A 23,230-nucleotide genomic window follows, 5' to 3' on the forward strand; every position below is an offset into this window, starting at 1 on the left:
ATGTATTGAATGGAGTTGGGAAAAACGTGTAAACACTGGGTGTCATGGATCACAGCGGCTGAAAATCTTCCTCTGAGCTCAAGCGCTTCTCTTTCGCTTCCCCTGCGCTGAGACTCCTCTAATTGGCAGTGCTCACAACACATCAGCCCCTGTGCCGACCTGCTGCCAAGCCACATCAGCGTCCTGCCCCAGTACTGCTTGCCTGCCCGCCTGCTGCAGTGCTTAGGGTACAGTGCAGTCCACAGCCGCAAGAGACGGAGGGGGGGTTGGGATAAGGAGGGATAAAACGAAAAAAAGACCACTCACCCTCTTTCACGAGCTGCACAAACACAGGGTTGTCCCCGCTCACGGTTAACCCAAAGCCGTTCTCATCTTTCTGAATGATCACGCATCTTTGGACCAGTCCTGAGAATGAGAAAGATTGAGAAAAAGAAAAGAGAGGAGTGGGAGAGAGAAAACCAGCCAGTGAGTTAGTCCGTAACAAACGAATGTGTTACAGTGGCTGAGGATTGAACCGGATACTGAGACAGGCTGATGGCAGACGACTGCATACGCTAACAGCAATGAAACACAGTCTTTCAAAAGCTATTTTCAAAGCTTTACTGCAGCAAACAGAACCCAGGCCAATAGCTAATTATGAAAGCAACAGTAACAGGAGGCGTTTCACAACTGAAATGAACTGAATCAATAACAGCACTGATTTAATGGGTGTACATAAATTTACAGACACAAACATAAAATTAGTGGCACGTACAGAAACGCAGTGACCGAAGCATAACATGAAAACATAGATTTTCTACATTTAAAACCAATTACCAACTTGAGCCTCATCAAGAACTGCATAACAGAAACTAGAGCCTGCCTGAACACAAACTTTTTTTTTTTTGGAGATATATTTAAAAAAAAAAAAAGGTCTCAGAATTATGCCCTACATGACAATTCTATTTAAACACCCCTCTGTCCTGCGCATTTTAGTGGGGGCACAGAGCACAGATGAAATACTAGTGTCTTATATATTCTGCGATTTCCAGGTTAATTATTGGTTTGAGACTCTAAGAAAAGAAAAAAAAAAAATGGTATTTTGATATTTTGGTATGGTTAGATGATATTCTGTACATATCAAGTAAATGCAACATCAGTGAGGAGTCATATTGTTCTCAGAGAAACATACATTCAATTCTAGCCACCCATGTGTCTGCGGAAAACATGCTAAGGTATATCAACTCAAGAGGTGAGGCAGAAAATCAGCAACAATGCATGCACCCTGCTTCATTAGGCTTGCTTAGAGAAAGGATACTGTTTTGAATTTACAATGATTCAAAGCACTGAAAGAAAAATCCACTGTTTCTGTGGGCTATTCATGAAGAGAAAAAGAAACAGAAGTAATCACTGCAATTTGGCAGTTTGACACTTTGGAAGGGAATCTGAGGATCTGACACCAAATCACTCTGTATCAGGACGCAGATGGGGATGTAACTAGGCTGCGTCCCAAGACGGATTTAGAAAATATTCTGTTAGGTCTCATAACTTAGCTTTTCAAGCTAGTGTTGAAATAATGAAAGCTGGAAAGAAGATGCAGCATTTGTCATGTGAGGAAAAAAAAAATCTCTTCTTTTTTTCCCTTAAAAAGCACAGTAGAACTTGGCCACCATGGGGAAGAGTGTTGAATAAAGGTTAATTGGTAGTACAGAGCAAAGTGAATGCATGGGCCTGGCGATTAGTGGAAAGCTTGAGAGAGGGAGAAAGAGGAGGGCGGGGGGGCAGAACACACAGGAACACCAGCCCAGCAGAAGCAGGAGGACCTTACCACAGGACTCGGGGGTTCCATCGGCCACTGCACATCCACTCTTCTGTAGCAGCACTTCGGAGCAACACAACACAACCCAGACACACAAACGGCACACAAGACAAAGACAAATGATGAGATGACAATGGGAAAAGAATATGAAAATGAGATTGGGAAAAATTAAGGATTATGTGAATGAAAAGGAGTATGGCCCCTTAAAACCTCTCAGTCCTTCAGTCACATTAGTTTAAAAGGTGAAAATTTACATCCCACCTGACAAAACAATGAAGAATCTAATTAATACACACGGTTTTGCACTTTCATACTTTAAAGGCAAAGGTCCAAAACCATTGTAAAAAATAGTAGAGTGAGTAACAAGCCAGACACTTTGTAGAGCTTTGCATCTAAACATACAGTTGCAACCAAAATCCCCTTTTCAAATTACATTCATTAGCAAAATGGACAAACTTTCAGCTGTTTCCAGTAAACCAATCAAACGAGCAATTTAAACAGCTCAACACAACTAATATAAGTGTTTTCACCAAGTTCTCTGGTCTCAGAATTATTCAACCCCTTCATGGCAAGCATCTTCAGTACTTAGTAGTACTATACCCTTCTGCAGATAGGAGCTGCCGCAAACTTGATGCCAGCCAGACACCAGTTTCTGGCAGCATTCCTGCCCATGTCTTAGCCTATTCCTCATGGTCTCCAGTTCTCCAGAATCTTCTTCTAAAACCAAGCCTTGGTGGACTTTAAGGTATGCTTTAAATCATGGTCCTGTTGGAAGGTCCAATGATGCCAAAGCTTCATGGAAGATCCATTGATGCCCAATCTATCTTGAATCCATTCAAGCTGCAGGTTTCCAGTGCCACTGGAGGCAAATCTGCCATAGAGCATCACCAAGCAATCACCATTCTTTACTAACGGCAGGGTGCTCTTTTTCAAGCTCGAAAATTCTTGACTTATGACTCTTCTACTGCATTTCAATGACAGTGTGATGGATGATTAAAAGGCAGCACATTTTAGTCACTAAAAAGATTTCTTAGATGGTCCTGACTCATATGCAGTTCCCAGTAGTTACGGATTTAAAAGGTTTGACAGCACAGACTTATTCATACATGAACCAACTGTTGTGTTATCAATAAAATGCTCAAGCTACACACACCTATAGATTGAACTGTGTGAATGTGGCACAGGGTTCTGTGTGATGACATTTTGTCAGTATGTTTAGACGGACTTTGCATTAGACGTTATCATTAGCATAATTAACATATTGGCAGTGAGAGTGAGTAAAAGAACAGTGGGCCACATATGAGTGGGCCCAAATCACAGACCAATGTGTGATAGAAAAGTTAAGCTGTTGGTCTAAATGCAGGAATTTCCTGTGTGTTTTTATGGCCATGTAAAGGACAGCAAGGTAATGCAGAATTAATTATACATTTCCTTTCCCTTTTTTCCACCAAGGTAGACACATGGCAGAAATTTCTCCACTTAAAGATGACACAAGTTGGAAATTACATCTCACATTAAACAGTTCTTAATTAGTGCCTTTATTAATTAGTCAACAGTCTCAAATCTGCCACCCACCCACTCTTGGACAGACGTTCTTATCTTGAATACTAATTCAGCCACACTCATCAGGAATTAATAAGAACAAAATGAGGGCACATTCGAAAGCAGACACACACACACCCAGAGGTTTAGGTTCATGCATCAGAAGAAGAGGAAAGTCCAGCCAGCAAGAAGATTAAAAAGTTACTTTGCACAAACAATCTATTCTGATCTGCACACCCTTTGGTGGCAACAGACTGGAGGATTCGTAGCCTCTTCTTAACCATAATAGCTAATCACTAGTGAAAGGCTATAGTTAACTTCCCCTTCAGATCATTTAAACCCTGTATGTAGGCCTATATTTCCTCACTATTATTATTCACATCACTTTCAAAGGCCCTAAAATAGAGCCCAGTGGCACACCACAAGCTACGGCACACTAAATGTCTATACTATAGTTTTACTAGCATGAACCTAGGGTTTAAGGGGTTAACGTTCACCTGAACAAACCATGGTACACACTTCTAGAGGACTGCACAAACTAAAACCTTATCATAAAACATATTAAAACGTCTGTGGCTTTTGACATAAGGATGAAAGTCAAAAAAAAAAAAAAAAAAAAAAAAACAGTCTCATTAGTGGCAAGTTCTTCTCACAATTACAAATTACGCAATTATAAATATTCTTTCCCCCCTCATTTTCAGCTAAGAAGCTTGCAAAAATGCACTGCAATGTGAAATCATGATGCTTGTAGAGGCCATTTAACACGGTGGCAGCACTGCGATGTTTTAAGTGCAGTATTACATAATAAATTAGACTTTCAGGATTTAATAGTTGAAGTAGGCTGTTTCAAGCAGTTATTGCTTTCATTACTGCTTCAGGAGTATTGCAAGATGAGACATTTTCCAAACACGAAATGGCTTTTGCTCAATCACAAGCAAATTGAAAGAGGAGTATAAATGATGCCCTCATGGATACGCCAGTTACTGACAACTCAGTCATGAAAAGACATGAAAAAACAGCTGGTCTTCCCCCTTTTCGCCCACATTTTCTCAAGAACTAGCTGTTTTTGACCGTTCTGCACATGGAAGCTTTTGTTTCATATTATTCAACCCCACACAATGTAAATAATATCTTCAACACTGATCTGTACATTCAAACCCACCATAACCACGCTATGAAAGGCCATGCACAAAACTTTCTTTTTTGCTTCCCAGAGGCCGATGAAGAAAAAAATGGGGGAAAAAAAAAAAAGTTTCCCCATCTGTGATAATGTCTGTTCACTGCCAAAACATGGTCAGGAACATATGCATAGTTTATGGTCAGCAAGTCTGAATCATAGGATTGTTCAAGCCAATTGGATAAGCACAAGCTCATGTGTGTGCCTTGCACAGAGGAAAAGTGCTGCCATTATAGGAGACGAGTGTCAATGCGTGAAGCACAGCGCGGCCCAGTTCCCTCAGAAACCACACATCCGGAAAAAGATAGACGGGCCAAAGAGAGAATCAAGGACAAAAAAAGAAAAAAAACGACAACATTCATTTGCACATACTTGTGTTTGAGCATCTGTTTGTATGTATACTAAATAACATTAGAATCTTAAAATACAAATAAACATAAATACAGAAACGATACTAACTATGGATGGAAAATACACTTTAAACAGTATTTTGTAGGTATATGATAAATTATTAAATAATAAGTATATTTAAAACTGATTTGATTTAAACTAGATATTGTAAAAGTAGAATTGTTCTTTAGATTTTGTAACTAAATAATAAAAGTGCCAGTGTGTACCTCTAAAATAGCGAAGTTTGACAAATTAGATTCTGGATTTAACATTCTCACTGGAATCTTTGTGGCATCCTGTGGTTTGCATGTTTCACACAGACAAATAAATATGGTTTAGGAGTATGGTGTGACCTACTGTAGACTATAAAAACTAAAATAAACTTATAAAATAAGCTTATAAAATAAACTGAGGAAGCAAATACACTGAGAGTTGGCATGTATTGACCAAGGTAAAATTGGTGAAACTGGTGATGTTGGGCTCGGAGTGGCTTAGCAGTCTAATGCCCTACCACTTTGGCCCCAGGCTGCGAGTTCACAACACCATCAGCGTCCGGAGCCTAAAAGAGCACAACTGGCCGTGGCCTGGCTCTCACCGGGTAGGTGGATAGCCTTGGCTGGGACCAAGCATCTGTTGGCTGGAACGCTGGAGCTGAGGACCTGGCAATGCCACGAACAATAATTGGAAAAGAGGTGGTAGCTGGATTTGCATGTATCAGAAAAGACCCTCCTAGTGTTGGGAGCATTGCTAGGTGGAGTTTAGATGGGGTGGGCTAATCGGGAAACGTTTGACAAAAACGTCAATAAATGAATATTAAAAAAAGCAATCTAGAAACTATAAAACAAACCGTATTTTTGAGCAATACTGTAGCACTTGTGAAAGGTTACACTGGTTAATATGGGAGCACATTGTTTGCAGCACAGCAAAGCACTACATGTGACGTCGTTACCACATCCTAGCATCTCCTCCTAACCAAGCCACATTACTTGGCTGATCCACTTGGTAAACAAAAAAGCATGTCCATCTGACTTTTCACCAAACTATTCCTTAAAAAAACCCCATGAAAATCCAATTGTCTCAAATGGATAAATGGACAAACGTTTCCTTACACACAAACAAAAAGCATCAACTGTATTTACCTGTAGTGTCAAACGTAGAGTCATGAACAGCAGGCTTGTCACTTTTGGGCCTCTTGTCAGGGGGATGGTCTTTGCTGAGGATGCTACTGGTTCTGCAAACACAGACAAGGAGAGGGGGCTTTTATTCAATTGGCAGACCAAAACACAAAAATACATAACCAACAAAGCCTAGGCCAAAGAGAGGAAAAGACGACACCCACCCAAAGCAGCCAAACTCTGAAAACTAAACCGAGCCTGCACAGTGAGCAGGGACAGGAGGTGTGTGTGGCAAACATAACACTACCACAATGTCCATCCCAGCCCAACTCTACACTGCTCTGCCTTGAGCCTCAGCCTGTTTCCAAAGGTCTGTCCTAACCTTTCCCGTGCTCAGCAGGTTGTGTAAGAGCCCTCTGTTCTCTGGGCAGTCAGAGATGGGCTACACTGCAAAAGAGGCCCTTTGTGGGTCTTGCTCACTGTGCCTGACTGAGGGCCACTGTATGACGTGTGCTCACCAGAAGCCTGCCATGTGCTCTACCTGGAATGCTGTTCTTCAGACAAGTCACTTATCTACTGAAAAAAAAACTGGCTTAAGGCTTTTGTTAACAACAACTGGCTTACCTGTTTGCTTTTTTGGAAAATCTGCAAAAAGAAAAAAAAGGGAAGTTACAACGGAGGTTCCATGAATACATAAACTGTAAATGTAAAGCCCAGCTTTAGGTCTAATCCCCCCAGCTGTCTGGCTAACTACTCCAATGTAGTCCCTAATGTGTGTAACACAGACTGTGTTATTCATATAAAGCTTGATAAGCCTTAGGCGGTCACAGCACACTGTGCAGATCCATAGCCGTAACTCTTGGAGAGAAGGTAGGGGGTCCTGTTTTTATGGGGGTATTAGTTCATACTGTTTTTTTCTTTACAATAATGCTTCAAGTTGCCAAGCAACAAGGCGACATGAGTGCTAATCAACGATTTCTGGGTTATTTTGCTGTTCAGATGTTCAGTTAATGCTGCATATCTGCATAACTACACAACTAGCTAACCTGCTGTTATGCCATGATCACTGTGATTCTTAAAATCACAGCAACTGTGCAAAAGCAAACTATCTCCTCCATCTGTCACATTCTAGATTTTATTGATTAGCATAAAAAAAAAAGCATACACTTCCCAGAGGGCCCAACACTGTTCTTCACGCCTTCTCTCAAACTACAAATATGGACACTGCTCTTACTATGAAGACTTGAGCTGGGACAATCCTAGAAACCCAGAAAAACAAAGATATAGTGACAGTTAAAAAGCCTAATGGCCTCTTAATTGACCAGGCCATGCAGTCATCTATTATCAAGTCATCCTCAAATCCTCACAACTTTTCTTCCCTTACACACGTAACTCATCATGACATGTCATTAAGCACAGTCTGCTCTGTGGACTCGGAATAAAAACTACACTTCAGCAAGACTAGAAAATATTTCCAAGGAACATCATTACTTCGAAACTGACAATTTAAATAATGAACTCATTAAAACCAAATTAAAGCAACTGTAAAAAACACGAACTACTAACTAAAAAAACAGAAAACAAAAAAAGCGCACTCCTTAAAAACAATAGTGCCGCTTTAGCCAGTGAGTGAGAGCCTGTCCCAGACAGCGTTCTAGCCGGCATCTGAGCTCTTGCTGGTGACACAGAATCCCTTTGAGAGCGGTCAGAAGGAACTGAATGGGCCGTTTATGAGCGTGCTTGTAATAAGTTCCATGGTGTGCTCCCCTTAAGCCTGCAGCTACAGAGCACAAATGGAAAAGTAAGCACAAGCAAGATGCGTAGCTAATAATCATACCTTCTAAGTCTGTTATTCTCTTCCTCGGAATCATATGTGGTGACGCAGCGCATTTAAGGGAATAGCTCTATTTCGGCACTTGGAATTTACTGAGGAACCCCAGGAAAAATTGTCAAGGAACAACCGTGCTTTTCTATTAAAAGTTAGTACTTTCTGATGCTGGACTGTTGTATCTCTTAAAATGCTCAGTTCCTTTGCACTCTTGTACGGTCAAAACGTAACCATTACTAAAGTACTAACGTCCAACCAATACTGGTCTTTTGCCAGAGGTGCTATGGGCAAGAGACACTGAAACAGCATACCGCAATGTTTCCCAGCTCAGTGCTTGAAGCCCACCCTTTTACTTGAAGTTGATTTAGTTTAAAGTTCTCCTTTGCTTTTAGTTGTAGCTACATGAGTGTGCAAAACATAGGACCTGCATAGGGAACTGCATTCAACCACTTCACAATTTTTCTTCTTTAGATTCATGTGAACCCCATCTCAAACATGAAGTTAAGGCAATAGCAGAGGCATGTTTTAACCAATGACTGTACAACAGTGAGTCAAATGAGCCAAAGCACTGTTGGTCTTTCCAAAACAGTGCTGATCCACCGTGGCATGGTCTCTACAGGACTTCTGCAGGTGCACGGTGGAATCTACCTGGCACCAAGAAGTTAGCAGCAGATCCTTTGAAAGTCTGCAAGTTGAGATACAGAGTCGCTGCAGATTAGATCTGCACAAATGCTCAACCCACTCATTTGACTACAATAATCTAGCCTGTGCCAAAGCTGTTCACAAGTCTTCACATCTGACCATTTCTCCTGCATCCAACATTGGGATTGGGATTACTGTCTAATAACAGTACAATAACACTGGGCAGTGGTGGCTCAGCGGTTAGAGCGCCGGGATATCGATAACAGGGTTGTGGGTTTGATTCCCGGGCTCGGCAAGCTGCCACTATTGGGCCCTTGAGCTTTACCCTCTCTGCTCCCCGGGCGCTGGAGTTGGCTGCCCACAGCTCTGGGTGTGTGTGTGTACTCACTGCCCCTAACACATGTGTGTGTGTGAGTGTGTGTTCACTACCAGATGGGTTAAATGCGGAGGACACATTTCGCTGTACACTGTACAGTGACAAATACGTGCACCTTTACCTTTTGACATTATATGGCCTCAGCATCGTCCTCGTAGTGTGCGTATGTGCAATAGTGACATCGCAGGATGTGCAAGGTCATTTAAGTATTCAATTAAATGCTAAATTAATTTTCCCTGCTTCACACAAAATGAGATTATATTTGCCCAAAGTCAATTATTTCTTTGAAATTTTGAATACACTGATCTATTGCAAAAAATTGTAATATCAGTTTATTCCAACATCATGCTGCCCTACTGTCACATTCAGACCTTGACATCGCCGTGGTTACAAGACACCACTCAGATCTGACAGTTGTCATATTTTAGTTTATCTGTGCATAACATGCACTATACAGACAAAAGTATTGAGACATACCTCAATCAATAAATTCAGGTGTTTTATTCGGTCCCATTGTCACAGATGTAGAATACCAATCCACCTAGTCATTCAGTCTGCCTTTCCAAACATTAGTGAATGAATGGGTCGTTCCAGCGTGGATTTAGAACTGGAAGTCAAAAAAAAGCTCCTACAGGTTTATTATACAGGTGTCCCAAAACTTTTGTCTATATAGCGTACATACCGGAGGTCTTCAAATGCGGAATTGAAGCCTGGTCCTGAGTTTTGTAATTACTGGTAGGTGCGATTTATTAGCATTATGTGAACAGAGTCCCCCATGGAAAGGGACTTGTAAGAAAATAAATAAATGATGACGATCTTTATTTATAAAGCCACACAAACATAAGCAGAAAAAAAGCAGAATATTGCACTGTGGCTACAGCACTGTAATAATACAGTTTTGTGGGGCCTCTAGTGATCCCACCTGTAACTGATCCATCCATTGACTTGGCAGTCAGCAAACACTGAAGCACTACCAGGACCCCTCAATCTCAGGACAGATTTTGTACAAAATGCACTGAAATCACAGTAAATGGTAACCCAGTCTGGTACAGAACAAGTTAGGCCTATAGTTCTTCCAGGCACTGCTGTGGAAAATGTACCAAACTGGACGAGTACACAGTACTAAACACCAGCTCCATTTTCCAGAGAATGTGTGTATGCGCTCTCAGTTTTCTGACGTAGGCTTGTGCAGACGGTAGGTTGGGGGGTGGTCTGCAGGGCAGAGGAAGTGTGGAAAAGGGAGTACCCTGGAGGGGTGGTTCCACCACTCAATTGAAGTTTTGTGCAACTGTGGAAAAAAGTGGCCAAGACCAAGTCAAAACAGCCTGGAAGACGGCTGCACTGAGCACTAAGCTCACGACACTGTATGAGAAACGTTCTACAGGCAAAGGAGGAGGGGAACGGACCTAAACGGTTCAATGCAGTTACTCTAGCTGAGCCATCTCACTTCTACGACCAACATACAAGGCCTCACCAATAATATGAACGGCACCCAATAGTATGGCCTAAAATGGCAAATGTTTGCATTATGTGCAGCTCTGTAGAACTTTCCCAACTTTAGTACAGATTCCTGAAAAATACGGTAGGATTTGGTGGTGGTGTATGAAGGGTACGGTACTGCCTTCAGGGGACTGATTACAAACTAATCAAGAAGAAAGACCTTAACAATAGGGATGTGTGTATAGGTAAAAAACCTGGCAATACAACATCTCATTACAGGGGTTGCAATTCCATGTGCTGTGATACATTACGATACTGTAAGTAAATCGAAATACTCAAATTTATTAAAATATTTTTGGGAACATTGTAATAGCATATGAAACACAATCATCACATCTGAGGAGTAAAAAGTACTTTTTATGCAGTCGGGGAGATCTGAAGACATCGCTTCTATCTAGTGGTTGGGGTTTAAACAACACAAAATGAACCACTGTCTGCCACCAATCTTTACATGTAAACTATTTATTAAAAATCAATAAAGTGTTTAAGAATCGATACAGTATATCAAAACATAGCATTGCGATACTCAAGTGTATCAATATCTTCTTACACCCCTAGACAACAACCTGCATGTAGTTTAAGCCGACATCTTGATTCTGAAACAAGTATATGGATTAGCTCACTGAGGCTGATATTAAATCTTAGATATTAAAATTTGGAACTTCATTAAAAAGAGCGAGAGAGAGCGAGAGAGAGCAAGCGAGAGAGAGAAGACACGAAAGACGAGAGAAACGTGAAAGAGACCTGACTCATGGTGGTGTATGCAAATAATGCTCCACTCTGGCCGGGCCAGCAGACCTCTGTTCCAAATCATGACCTCACCACTTTCCTCCAACCTCACTGCTTACCCTTACAGCTAACAAGGGTCTGTGCATCCATCACAGCAAGAGCTGGACACTAGAAGAGACACAAAAACGAAGATGCTCGCATGGACCCGTGTGTCCAACACAGCAGACATTTAAATGTGTAGCCCGGTGGCCTTACATGATCTGATGAACTGATCATTAACCGAGAGAGACCTCATCTGGCCTCAATGTGCGCACCATTCTAAACGGAAACGCTCGAAAACAGCTGTTCCTCTCAGCGTGGCTTCCACTGACGGGCAGGAGAAAACCAGCCACTTAGGCCAAATTGGTTTCCTTTCACCAACGTTTGCAAATCTGTCAGAGCACAGCTGCTGTGCCAATACACTTAGCTTAACCACTGCTCACAGTAATGAGAAACGACTGCATTAGGACAGGACCAAAGAAGTCCCCTAGATAAAAAGTGTTAAGGGTGGGTAAATTTGAATAACCGATTACTTACATTTGCCAATCCATAACCGACAGCTGTCGATCAGGACTAATGACAAGTAATGGTAGACTAGACTTCTTTAGAAATAAAAAGAAAATACAGAGGACCATGGACAGGCCTAACCAGTTCCCTTATTTGCTCAGCTGTTAGCAGCCTTATATAGACAAAAACAAAGCAAACGCTGGTGGTTTTATTTCTGTGTTGAGTTCTCCGTAGGCGGTGATGTGCATGTCCTCTAGTGTTGCAAAATCATGCAAAAATCATGGGGAAAGGCTGTCTCAGAAAACTACAGACTCCAAGCATCAACACCACCACATACTCCTGAATTGACTGCTGTGTTTTAGTGCAGCTTTAAATAGGCCTCGAACCGCTTTCACTAGTGTGCTGGGCGTATGTACGTTTTGTGGGGGTGGGGAGCATAAATATATCGGGCCAAGACTGTTACAGAAGAGAGTTTGAGGTCTGAACACAGCAAGTGTGTGAATAGTTAGTCAGCTGATACAATACCAAAGAATACATTCAATTCCAATGTAATTCTATTAAATATATATTCTGTACTTTGCACCATGGTGCATGTGGTGCGATGCTGCGCCGTGTGGCACGTCCAATATGCAATAGCCATAAAACCCAGTAACCGAGGTATGCTTTGCAGAACTGGATCTGTAAAATCATCTGTTAGTACTACTGTGGTGACTAGCATTTCAAAAGACTGAATATTGGCTCCTGTGATGGTGAGATTTTGATTAATCTCACCTCTTTCTGCAAATCTCAGTCTCAAATTTCACCCAGCTCTAGGTTCTATACGCTACCTGTCTGTTTTATTAGCAGGCTTTCTTCCCTGCATTCGGCCTCATCATCCTCACAGACTGCTACTGAAAACACTAACTCAAATTTCAAACCATTTATTAAAACCCACTTCTGCTATGCTTTAACTGATTGTCATTAAAAGATTAGCACTGTAAGCTGATTATGGCTTAGCCATAGTTTGACTCAGTTTTGGAAGGAAATGCACTGTTGAGACGGAGGCATGCACACCACTGCCTATAAAACCAGAACGCAATTACACATCACCTTATAATAATTACAATCTAGTGCTGAGTAGTATGAGGATTCATTCAGTAAACCGTTTCAATTTTACATACAGTCACAAACAGCTAATACGACAGTACGCTAGCACAGAAATGCTCCCGAAGGCCCCCAGGCTGTTTTAATGGCCGCATGATTTAAACTAAAGCCCCTCGCTTCTGGGCAGCCTAGGGAGCAGTTGGGGGTTAGGTGCCTTGCTCAAGGGCACTTCAGTCATGTCCTGTCGGTTCAGGGCTCGAGCTACTTTCTAACCGCTTCTTTAACCTTCAGGCCACCGCACCGTACCCACAGCAGCAGTGCCTTACATACAAAACATTATAAAAATGAAGAGGAGAGTGATTTGTATTCAACATAACACATACAAAATGTACTGCACTAAGACCAATTAAACACGACTTATGTGCACTTATGTGTGTTTACATTTTTCAAACACTTGAACCTAAATCTACTTCCAAGAAAAGCTTATATGAGAGAAAGTTATTAGAAAAACACACATGTGGTATTGTGTTAAATTATGGACTGTGATTTATGTTCTAAAGTAAAACATAAGACTGATGAGCACAGTTATATTATATTATCTTCAGTTATACTGAATATTATCTGTACTATAACTAGATTTTTGATTATTTATTCTACTTGCTTTATTTCTTCTTCCAACTTGGAGAAATGCACACTGGAAAAAGAAAGGGGAAAAAAAAGACCCTGGGGAAGAGTATAATGAGGCTGGATCATCTCTAGCTATGAGTAATGGTGTTCCCTCAACTGCAGCGAGAAGAGCCTTGAATAGCCTTTATGGTCCTAAAGGCACCAACTGGCACCACCAGGAGCCTACATTTGGTCCCAGCATCAGCTGTTAAAACACATTAAACAGTGATGACTGACTAACAACAACATCCACCAAGATCAGAGTGAGCGTGTAAGTGCGTGTGTGTGTGTGTGTGTGTGTAGGCAAGCCATGGTGGGAGCAGTGGTGGCGAGGGAGAGAGGAAAAGAGAAGGAGAAAGAAAAGGTCGTTGAATGGGGATGTGTCAGTTGGGGTTATGTCAGATATGGAAAGAGGAGTGAGGCCACTAGCCTGAGCAGACCCTCCCTCCCAATGACATCACAGAGTGGTTTAGGGGGAAAGAGAGCGCAGGGCCACAGCCAGAGCCTGAGGAGATTTTCCCTTTCTGCTCCAATAAGCCCAATCCCCACTCTTCACAAGGCTTGGGGATGTACATTTCTTTACGCTAGATTGTCCGCTTTAGTTTTTCAAAACCCAAACAAAGAAGAGGTGGCAAAGTTGAGAGGAAGTTGGGTTTAAAAATCCCTTCTTCGTCACTTTGCTACAGTCAAAGGGGCTTCCTGTGCCCTCTCCACATAATTTAACTTTTTTTTTACATGTTCGTTTGGAGAAAAAGAAAAATGCAAACTCTCATTAAAAGGACACCTCTCCAACTGTTAAGCGATTGTGTTGCAGCCAGTGGCAAGTGGAACAAACTTGTAGAGGGGAAATAATGTACAGAATGAAATCCCTGCAAATTCTGGAAGTAAACATCATCGTTACACCATCTGTACAAAATCTGAAGGCAAAAAGAGGATGGCTACAGCAAAATAATGACCCTAAACACACTTAACAATCCACAATAGACTGCCTTAACAGGTGCAAGCTGATGTTACTGCCATGGCCTTTACAGCTCCCTGACCTAAACATCATAGAACATCTGCAGATATATGTATTACAAGTATTTGGCAAGGAAGAATGCACAGACACCACATATAATATAATATAATAATTATATTAAATTATATAAAATAATTATATAAATTATATAAATTTATATAATTATATAAAATGCTTGTTTAGATTTCTCATGACCGCTCTCTGGTCTAACAAATGATGCTAGTGCTGTCTGACTGGATCCTGATTTCTCTAGAAATGGTAAACAATCAAAAAGTGGCCCTTTGTATGGGGGAGGAGTGATTTTTGGGGAGAAAATGGGTCCAACAGCGAGCTAGTTACTTTTTTCAGGTCCTCAGAACAGCCACTAGACTACTTTTTGAAGGATAAAAAAATAAAAAAAACAACAAAGAACACTGCGCCTTGCTAGTCGTGCTTTCATTCAGTAATCGTCTTAGGCCTCTGATTGTATTATCTGCTTAATTTAAGTGGCTTATAGGTGCCCCTTTAATTCAACACCATTTAACAGGAGACAGCAAAACAGTAGCTAGGAGCACCTACTCACTCATTAATGCAATTATCTAATCAGCCAATCATGCAGATGAGGGCCAGCAGTTTCAGGTGATGTTCACATCATCCACCAGAATGGGGAAAAAAATTGATCTCAGTTACTGAGTGTGGCCCAATTGTTGCTGCCAGACTGGCTGGGTTGAGTATTTCTACAACTGCTGGGAGTTTCAGCACAGCAATCCTGCAACCCCTAATATTACTTGGAAAAACATCAATACGACATCTGACAATGTGAATGACAAAGGTGCAGTGGTCACAGGGCACAACACCGGTCATGGCTGTGGTTGGTCTGAAGCCTACCCGGAATCATTGGGCACAAGGCAAGAATAGCCCCTGGTCAGGGCACCAATCATGGCAAGGTACCAAACACACGGGCATATTAGCACAGCCAAATTACCTACAAGGTGTGTTCTTGGAAGTGGGAGAACCTGCGCAGACACAGAAAGAACACACCAAGCTTCTCACAGACAGTGATGTAAGTGAGATTTGAACCCACAACCCCAGGCCCCGAAAAGACCAATGAGCACACAGAACATCCTAGCGAAGGAGCTTCTGCATGTACAAACTACTACTACTGATTCCCCTACTACTTTCAACATACACAGTCTCTGGCCTGTTTCTTACTCTTGCGTTTTGGTAGCAGAACCTTTAAGAAGAGGTTTATAGCTATTGTAGTGCACAGAGTAAAAAATAAAAAAAAATCAATAACATCAATCAATATTAAAACATGATCTCTGAAAGATGCTTACTTGTTTCAAGTCTTGCTTGCTCAGACATGACAGTTGGTTCTTCTCTGCCTGCCTTAAACTTAATGTTCATTAGGAATTCACAAACTAGCCTAGAGCTGCCTTTCCGCCACTTTCTGAACTGGTTGGACTGACGAATGGAAGCCACTTGATCAAAGCTCATGGTCAGTATTCAAAGTGAACAAATCAAAGGAGCGGAGAAATCAACCAACGTCCCAGACGACAAAAGTCAGTTTTTGAGCGAGCAATTGCGCCTGCATAGGAAGTGTTGAGCTCATGGGACCGTGGTTTGTGAAGGTGGTGCAGATGCAAATACTCCCTTGCAAGGGTGGTTTTCTGCTCTGCTCCAATCACGCACACACCCTCTGGTTTTTATTGGGGTTTTATGTTCAGGGGTTTTGAGACTAATTATACAGCATATAGAACACTGCTATTTACAATCATGGTGCATTCTTGACTCCCAAAAGACAGACAAGGTGTTTGTTTTTGCGGCGATGAGTACCTCATGTCCTCTCCACTTTTAAGTATATGAGTCAAACCAGGGAATGGCGCCAAAAAGTTGTCAGTTTTTTTTTTTACAATGTAGCCACAACCAGATCTTTTATCATTTGATCATAGTCATCACAACTCCAACTGGGTATTGCTGAAGATCGCTGATCATCGCTATTAAGCCGAAATCTGCGTCTGTGTATTGAATATCCTGCTATAAACTTGTGTCTATGGTGGAAACTGCTGAAAGAACATAAAGTCCTTCTCAAAATGACTCTAAATGCATTTCTTTTTTTCTTTCAGTTCACAGTTAACCGATTCTATTTTTATTATCTGAACTGTCACTGACTAAAAATCCATCACAGGGTCTGCATTTTTAAAGGGCCAAAACGGAAACATATTGTGGCCAGAGGCCCTAAGCAACAGGACACATCTACCCCTGGGGTGGAGTATATTAGTAAGAAAGGAATAGCATGGAGCAGTAAAGACTTATTAGAGAATTATAGACGCATCCCACTACAGGATAATCCAAGTCATAGCGCAAGATCACCCTGATATTCGAAAACATTTGCAATAGTCAGGAGGAGGAAATCCTTCCTCAAAATCAGCCCAATTATCCTGTAGTGTTGGTCAGGCATTAGCAGACTGTAAAAAAAGTAGTCACTGAATAACATCATTCCAAAAAGAGAAACAAGCGACATCTAATACAGACAGCGAAGAGATATGTATTTAGGGTTGGGCAACATAACAATATTTATAATTACACCACAAACATTTAGCATTATTATTTATTTAGTATTAATTATGTTAGTACGGTATGATTTCCTCCCGATTTCTCAAAACAAAAACATTGGTCCGAGTCAGGCATGTGCTTCTTTAGCCAGACCGTATTTCAATTTTTAAACTAAAACTGCAACGGTTACTCCACATTGCTGCTACATTATTCCGTTCTGTGGAAGGATTTTGTGTTTATAAATGGAAGTTAGTCATATTGTTATCACAACAATTTGTCTGTGCCAAAACAAATGAGGATCTGGATGGGCTTCAGTGGATTAAGAGACATTTTAAGGCATTTACAGAGATGATATTGGCAATGTCAATACATTAGTATAGCATTTCCTGAAATATCTCGTCAGTGGTTCTTTTTTTTTGACAAAGCAAACTACCATAATATATATTGTTGCATATAGCGTATCCTGAAAATTAAAGTCTTTTGAAGTATTTTGATATTACAGCTGTTTATTGCTCACCCCTACCTTGATCATTACTCTCCGTATTTATATTTATACTTATAAAGCCCAGAATTGGACTGGGATTAAAATAGACAAAAAACAGATCCCAATCCATTCATATCATAACCAGTGGTGAGGTAGTGCCTATTCATAGTAAGCACATACAATTTCTTTACAATAATAAATAATTACAGAGCTGTCTATCAATATACCAATAGTTGGGTCGGATCGAGGTCAGATCACATTCTCGTCACAACCCAACCGCTCCAGAGTTTGTTTGGATCTTGGTGCGGTTGTTTTTTAATAGCAAACAAAAATCAAAATAGAGTCACAGGTAGAAAGTGTGTGTGTGTGTGTGTGTGTGTGTGTGTGTGTGTGTGTGTGTGTGTGTGTTAATTAGAAACTTGACTAACAAATGAATAGATAATATGCTATCTTTGCTAATTTGCGAGCTTAAATACTGTCAGTGCTACTAAAAGAAGCATCGTTTCGGATCTGAAAGAGTCGACTGACCAATCTGGCTAACTGAATTGAATTGAAGCCTAGCTATTACTAGCTATGCAAATGAGTAGCAGCTGTCCACAGTATTTAGGATCTCAATCAAATCAAATTGAATTCCAATCATTCTGATGGGCAATTTTTTTTTCAGTCAGTAGTCAGTTTAAATATCAGTACCCAACTGCCATGCAAGTTAGTTGGTGATGCATGCAAAGAGCCACACAGGCTCATTTTCTAATCATGCCCAGTCAAAATGGTAGCTTTCCTGGCAGTTTTTTTTTTGTGGCATTGCGGAAATCTGCATGACTGGATTTTTCGCATACCGAAACGAGTTACTCAGGTCAAAGCTTGTTCTCGTACTGGTTCTCCAAAACCAAAATTCTGCTCACATTTATAAAAAAAATAAAAAAAAATAAAAAAGAAACAAGGAGCAAATGCACATGTTCTGCTCAGACTGAAAAACAGGCTTACCACACTGACCATTTTGAATGCACAGGCCAGGCAGGAGCAAAAGTAGTCGGAGGAGCCTCTGCACGCTGTTTCTGCAGGCCAGGGCAACACCTACAATTACAAAGGGTGCTTTGACAAGGCAGATGACTCACCTGCTGCTAGGCTTACACGTTCATATTTACAACTGTCAACTTCTGGTTACTAGGTGTGTGGAGAGGATTTCGGGAGCTCTTTTTCACCCAAACTGCAGGTGTGGTTTTTCAGAAGGGAGATGAGGTTGGGGGGGAATGAAATAGTATTCTTGTGACTCAGAGAAAGAAAGAGGCTAAGATAGACATAAAGAGAGAGACAAAGATTAGAGGGATGGTCTATGAATGCCAAAGCAGCAGCAGGGTGCGAGGCCGGCCCACCCCGGCACTTCATTTACACTCCAGTGAGAGCATCTGTCAGTCGTATGGCCACCGTGGTCCTCTTGTAGCAACGCAATAAAAGCAATAAAAGCCTCATTTACTTAAAATCAACATGCAAATGAGGGCTGCACAATATCTCATTTGTTAATTGTTGCTGCAATTTCAGCCTTTGTGATTCTGATATGGCAAAAGTCTCACAAATTAACTCTAAACCCAATTTAGTCATATCCCAATTCTACCCTGCTGCATCACACACAATAATAGCAAGTCTGGAGTGTGAAGACTAGCACAGGCTTCCTCTTCGTGTGACACACCAACACATCTTTAAAAAAAAAAAAAAAAAAGCTTCTAATGAAAAGCTACTGGACAGCTCAACATATTTGAGGGACAATGGAGGGGAAGGGCCAATTCCACTAATCCTAAAAATGCAACATTGGCTAGCATCATGCTAGGTGACTAGGAGGGAGAAAGAAGACCACCCTAGCCACACAGAGAGATCTAGGCCAATTATGCACTCTAGGACCCCCGGCAGTGGCATCGTTGGTGATCGATCTCATGGCCTACTGATGATAGGGCCAACACTTAGATGAATGCACCACTTGGGGGGTATATTAAGACTTTTTTTTTGTATCTACAGATACAATAAATGATTACAGTCAGTAGGATATTAGAACAAGGGTTTTTATTTAAGAGGAAATAGATGAGACACACCTGTACATTGCCGTATCCTCTTAAAATGCGATGTATATTATATAAGACGCTCATTACTCTAAACCTTAGACTGAGGTCCTTGATTAGTTCTCCATCATATACCATCATTTTCCAGAAGCTCAAAAACATCAAAACAGTGCCTTCATCACAATTCACAGCCCGATTAGTATTACAGTGAATCCTCAGCACGACTTGCTTTTACCCATATTAACAGCATCCTTCTTCCTTCACCTGCTTTTTCACCTCCACATAACATTCAATGCTTGCTTCTGGCAAGCTTAGAAGCTTAGCAGTCTGCGATAAAGTCTCTTTTATAATCAGAGTGCTCTGATTAACATGCTGGCAGTGGACCTGCCAGGCAGTCTCAGTCCAGCTCTAAATATATAGACCTAGCTATTATACATAGACTATATAGCAAATTGGTATATGTCCCATGCGCCACTGTACAGTGCCTCACTTCACAGGTCTTTAAATCAGCCAACAGTTCTTTGTTGTCTGTGGATCTCATGTCTTATGTTGTATAAGAGCATCTGCTAAATGCCTTAAATGTAAATGTAAATGTCAGCACTGCACAAAAGAGGAGATGAGGAGAGGAGAGGGAAAGCCCACACCACAACACAAACACACATGGTTAGTTATCAATGACAATCTGCCCTTCCCCTTTGCTCTACATAAGGTTGCATACTCAAGCCCTCAAGTCCTTCTGTCCTTCCACCATTATTCATACAATGTCCATTTGATCTTTCCAGACCATTCGCGAGATCCACAAAACATCTCACTAACATGTCAAGTTCCAACCAACTTCAAACAGCCCTCAGGAAGGCCACCCTCAGGTTTTCCACTGTCAAACATAACAGACCTATATGGCTCTTCCCATTCCAAAAACATGTCAGAAACATTGGGCAGGCAGCCATTAAACAGCTATTCTCAAAAATGCAACAGAAAGACATTCCAGACACTGACTGGTCTGGGTGCAACGCTGGTCACTCTTCAGAACCCCCCCCCCTTCCTGGCAGTCACTGAAGCCCTTTACACCATGACCTCTGTCCTCAACTTGCTTGATCTTTTGGCCGCCTTCAAGACTGTGAATCACCAGATGGTGGTTGCTTCACTGTCTCACATGAGTATAAAGACCTGAGCTCCATCTTGGTTTGCTTCAAATCCTGAGGGATGGTCCAAATAACTGAGTAAGGGTCAACCCGCTCATCCCAGAACCTGACAAGTTTTCCCTCAGGGATCAAGGGCTTGTCTCGTTAGGCAAAAAGTCTCCAGCAAATTTTAGATTCAACCTTAGAGCCCTGGATCCTACTCTACATTTTGTGTCACTGAGGCAGTCAACATCTTGTATTGGCATGCATTTAATTTCCAGATAGTATGTTGAAATACTCTATATTTACACTTTACACTAAAATATGTCAGCAGAATGACTAGATAAGGTCTGGCTTTACTAGAGATAGACCAAACTGTGTTTTTTTTTAGGGTCGATATTTTTACTGAGCGCTGATCACCTCTCAACGCGATCAGCCAATCACCAATACCAATCAAGGGCAGGGATGGATGCTATATTAAGCTTTCCAGGCAAACTTGGTAATGCACCATGATGCAGGGATTCTGTAATGGTCCTGCGTCGTCTTTCAAGATGAAGTGTACTTTACTTTTTGGAACCAACCACATTTAAAACACTGTGGAACTCACAGATTGGAAACACTGAAAAGGGCTGCTTGTCCAGCAGTGAAAACGTGCCTTTAGCTTTTCAACTGTTGCTGCTGTACTTTTGGTTGTGGTTAAATGTGGTCTGCACTGTTTGTTGTTTTGTGTGGTTAGTGTTTTTTTAAGCTGTGTTCTGATACTCATTGTGTTGAAGGTCTATGAATATTTTGGCCAAAAATCTGCAGATATAGACACATAGCCAATCGACTTTTCCATCATTAATCAACACATACAGATTTTTCATTTTACTGTAACCGACAAGGTATGACTCTGTCAATGAATGATGGGGTTTCCACAACACAGTATAAATTGCAAAAGGCTATTTTAACCACAGGGAGTGAATTAAACCAAAATCAAAATATATGAATGCAGGTTAGATAAAGGCACCATAGAAATGAAACCTGCTTTGTGAGACAGGCTCCAGATCTTGGTCCATAGCTTTTGTCCATATAGGCCTTCACAGACTCACTTAATACTTTCTTTGCAGCCCTGAAACCGAATTATAGTCATTTCCATATGCAACTGTTTTAAAGCTAAATTGCAGCTATAAACAGCAAACAGGAGTTTACCAACCCACTGTGACCGAATAAAGATCCCCGTCACAGCAGTATCCGTCCTGATTGCGACCACAAAAACCTCCTTCATAACTGGACTTCTTTCATATGATGCGCCTCCCCACTTGGCTGACCAATGTCCAAAATTATCTGCTATGATCTGCAATTGCAATTCCTATGTTCTCAGCAGCGAGCAAGGTATGATTCAGGCACGCTGCTTGTATCTGTAAGCCTTCCTACTTTTCTATTTTTCCCCCCATGTGAAAAGATCTTGTGTATGCATGACTCACGAGCCAGCGGCACAATACTGCATGCTGCTTAATTTGTCAAACTGTCGTTAGCTGCCAAATGACTTGTAGTCTGAATGTAGCTGCATTTCCGCTTCTTGTTTTGTTGTGCTGAATATTCCTTAATGCTGGACTTACAGGGCATTGCAGATCATTGAACCTTTAATCAGCTTAAGCAAAGTCTATGATTATAACTCATTCTGAGAAGTGTAATGAGTACATAGTGACCAAGACATCAATTTGAAGATCTGGCCTTTATATAGCATTCAGTTGTTCATGTAGTTCTCTCCAGGCTACTTGTTGCGCTTTAGACTACTTTTATAACTAAGCAGATGTTTTCAGCTAAATTCAGCCATATGCACACTGAAACAAACACATGATCATAACAATAACAAGCTGGCAAGAGTCCTGTCGAGCATTTACGCTGTTAAATTCGGGTCCAGTCTGCTCTTGTATTTCAGATATGATGCAAAGGCATGCAAATGCACTGCATTAGTCTAATGAAAGACAACACAACTAAATCTCAATTACAGCTATTCTCAATGTGGCCTATTTAAAAGTTAACCAACTTGCACTTTACCAACTGACTTATGTGCTGCAGAGGCCATCGATTTTAAGAGCTTATAAAAACGGTCAGGAACTGTCCCTGCAAAAACAAAAACAAGCCATGTATAATATTTCATCCGTCCGTTTATTTCCTTATTTGCTTCTTTCCAGTCAGGGTTGCGGTGGGTCTGCAGCCTACACGGAATCATTGGGCGTAGGGCAAGAACACCCCCTGAACAGAGCACCACCAGTCCACCACAGGTTACCATAGGCACTCACACCTAGGGCCAATTTAACATAGCCAGTCATAGTTTCTTTTTTTTGGTGGTGGGAGTAAGTAAACCAAGTATAAAGCTATTAGATCACCCCAAAATTTCCAACAGTGTTAATGAGGCTTGCCGAAACTCCTCCACTTGGCTCAAGCAAGTCGTTTGCACTTTCTTGCCTTTCAATCATGCTGATCATGGACGTTTTAAAAGGAGCCTGTTGTGAAGGACAGCCTTTATTCCACAGACCTTCTGTCACCACATTTATAATTTGCACTTTCAAAAATAAACCTGTCAACTATGCCGATTTGACACGGTGATCACTGCTGAAACTAAAGAAAACAGTCCAAACAC

At 41.2% G+C, this 23,230-nt stretch overlaps 1 protein-coding gene across 3 annotated transcripts in view; it reads right to left on the reverse strand.

The window, feature by feature from the left end:
• arhgef12a (Rho guanine nucleotide exchange factor (GEF) 12a) overlaps nucleotides 1-23,230 on the reverse strand; it is a 48,281-nt gene that overhangs the window by 23,284 nt on the left and 1,767 nt on the right. The window contains exons 2-5 of one of the 3 annotated variants that reach the window (XM_072692121.1): nucleotides 6,647-6,667; nucleotides 6,047-6,138; nucleotides 1,808-1,861; nucleotides 307-405 (exon numbers count right to left, since the gene is read on the reverse strand). In XM_072692121.1, coding sequence (XP_072548222.1) covers nucleotides 307-405; nucleotides 1,808-1,861; nucleotides 6,047-6,138; nucleotides 6,647-6,667 — 266 coding nt within the window. The remainder of the gene's footprint in view (nucleotides 1-306; nucleotides 406-1,807; nucleotides 1,862-6,046; nucleotides 6,139-6,646; nucleotides 6,668-23,230) is intronic. The other 2 variants (XM_072692122.1, XM_072692123.1) reach the window with 2 other exon arrangements.

The sequence above is a fragment of the Salminus brasiliensis genome, chromosome 11 (assembly GCF_030463535.1).
Source record: "Salminus brasiliensis chromosome 11, fSalBra1.hap2, whole genome shotgun sequence".
In the NCBI taxonomy this organism is placed as follows: domain Eukaryota; kingdom Metazoa; phylum Chordata; class Actinopteri; order Characiformes; family Bryconidae; genus Salminus; species Salminus brasiliensis.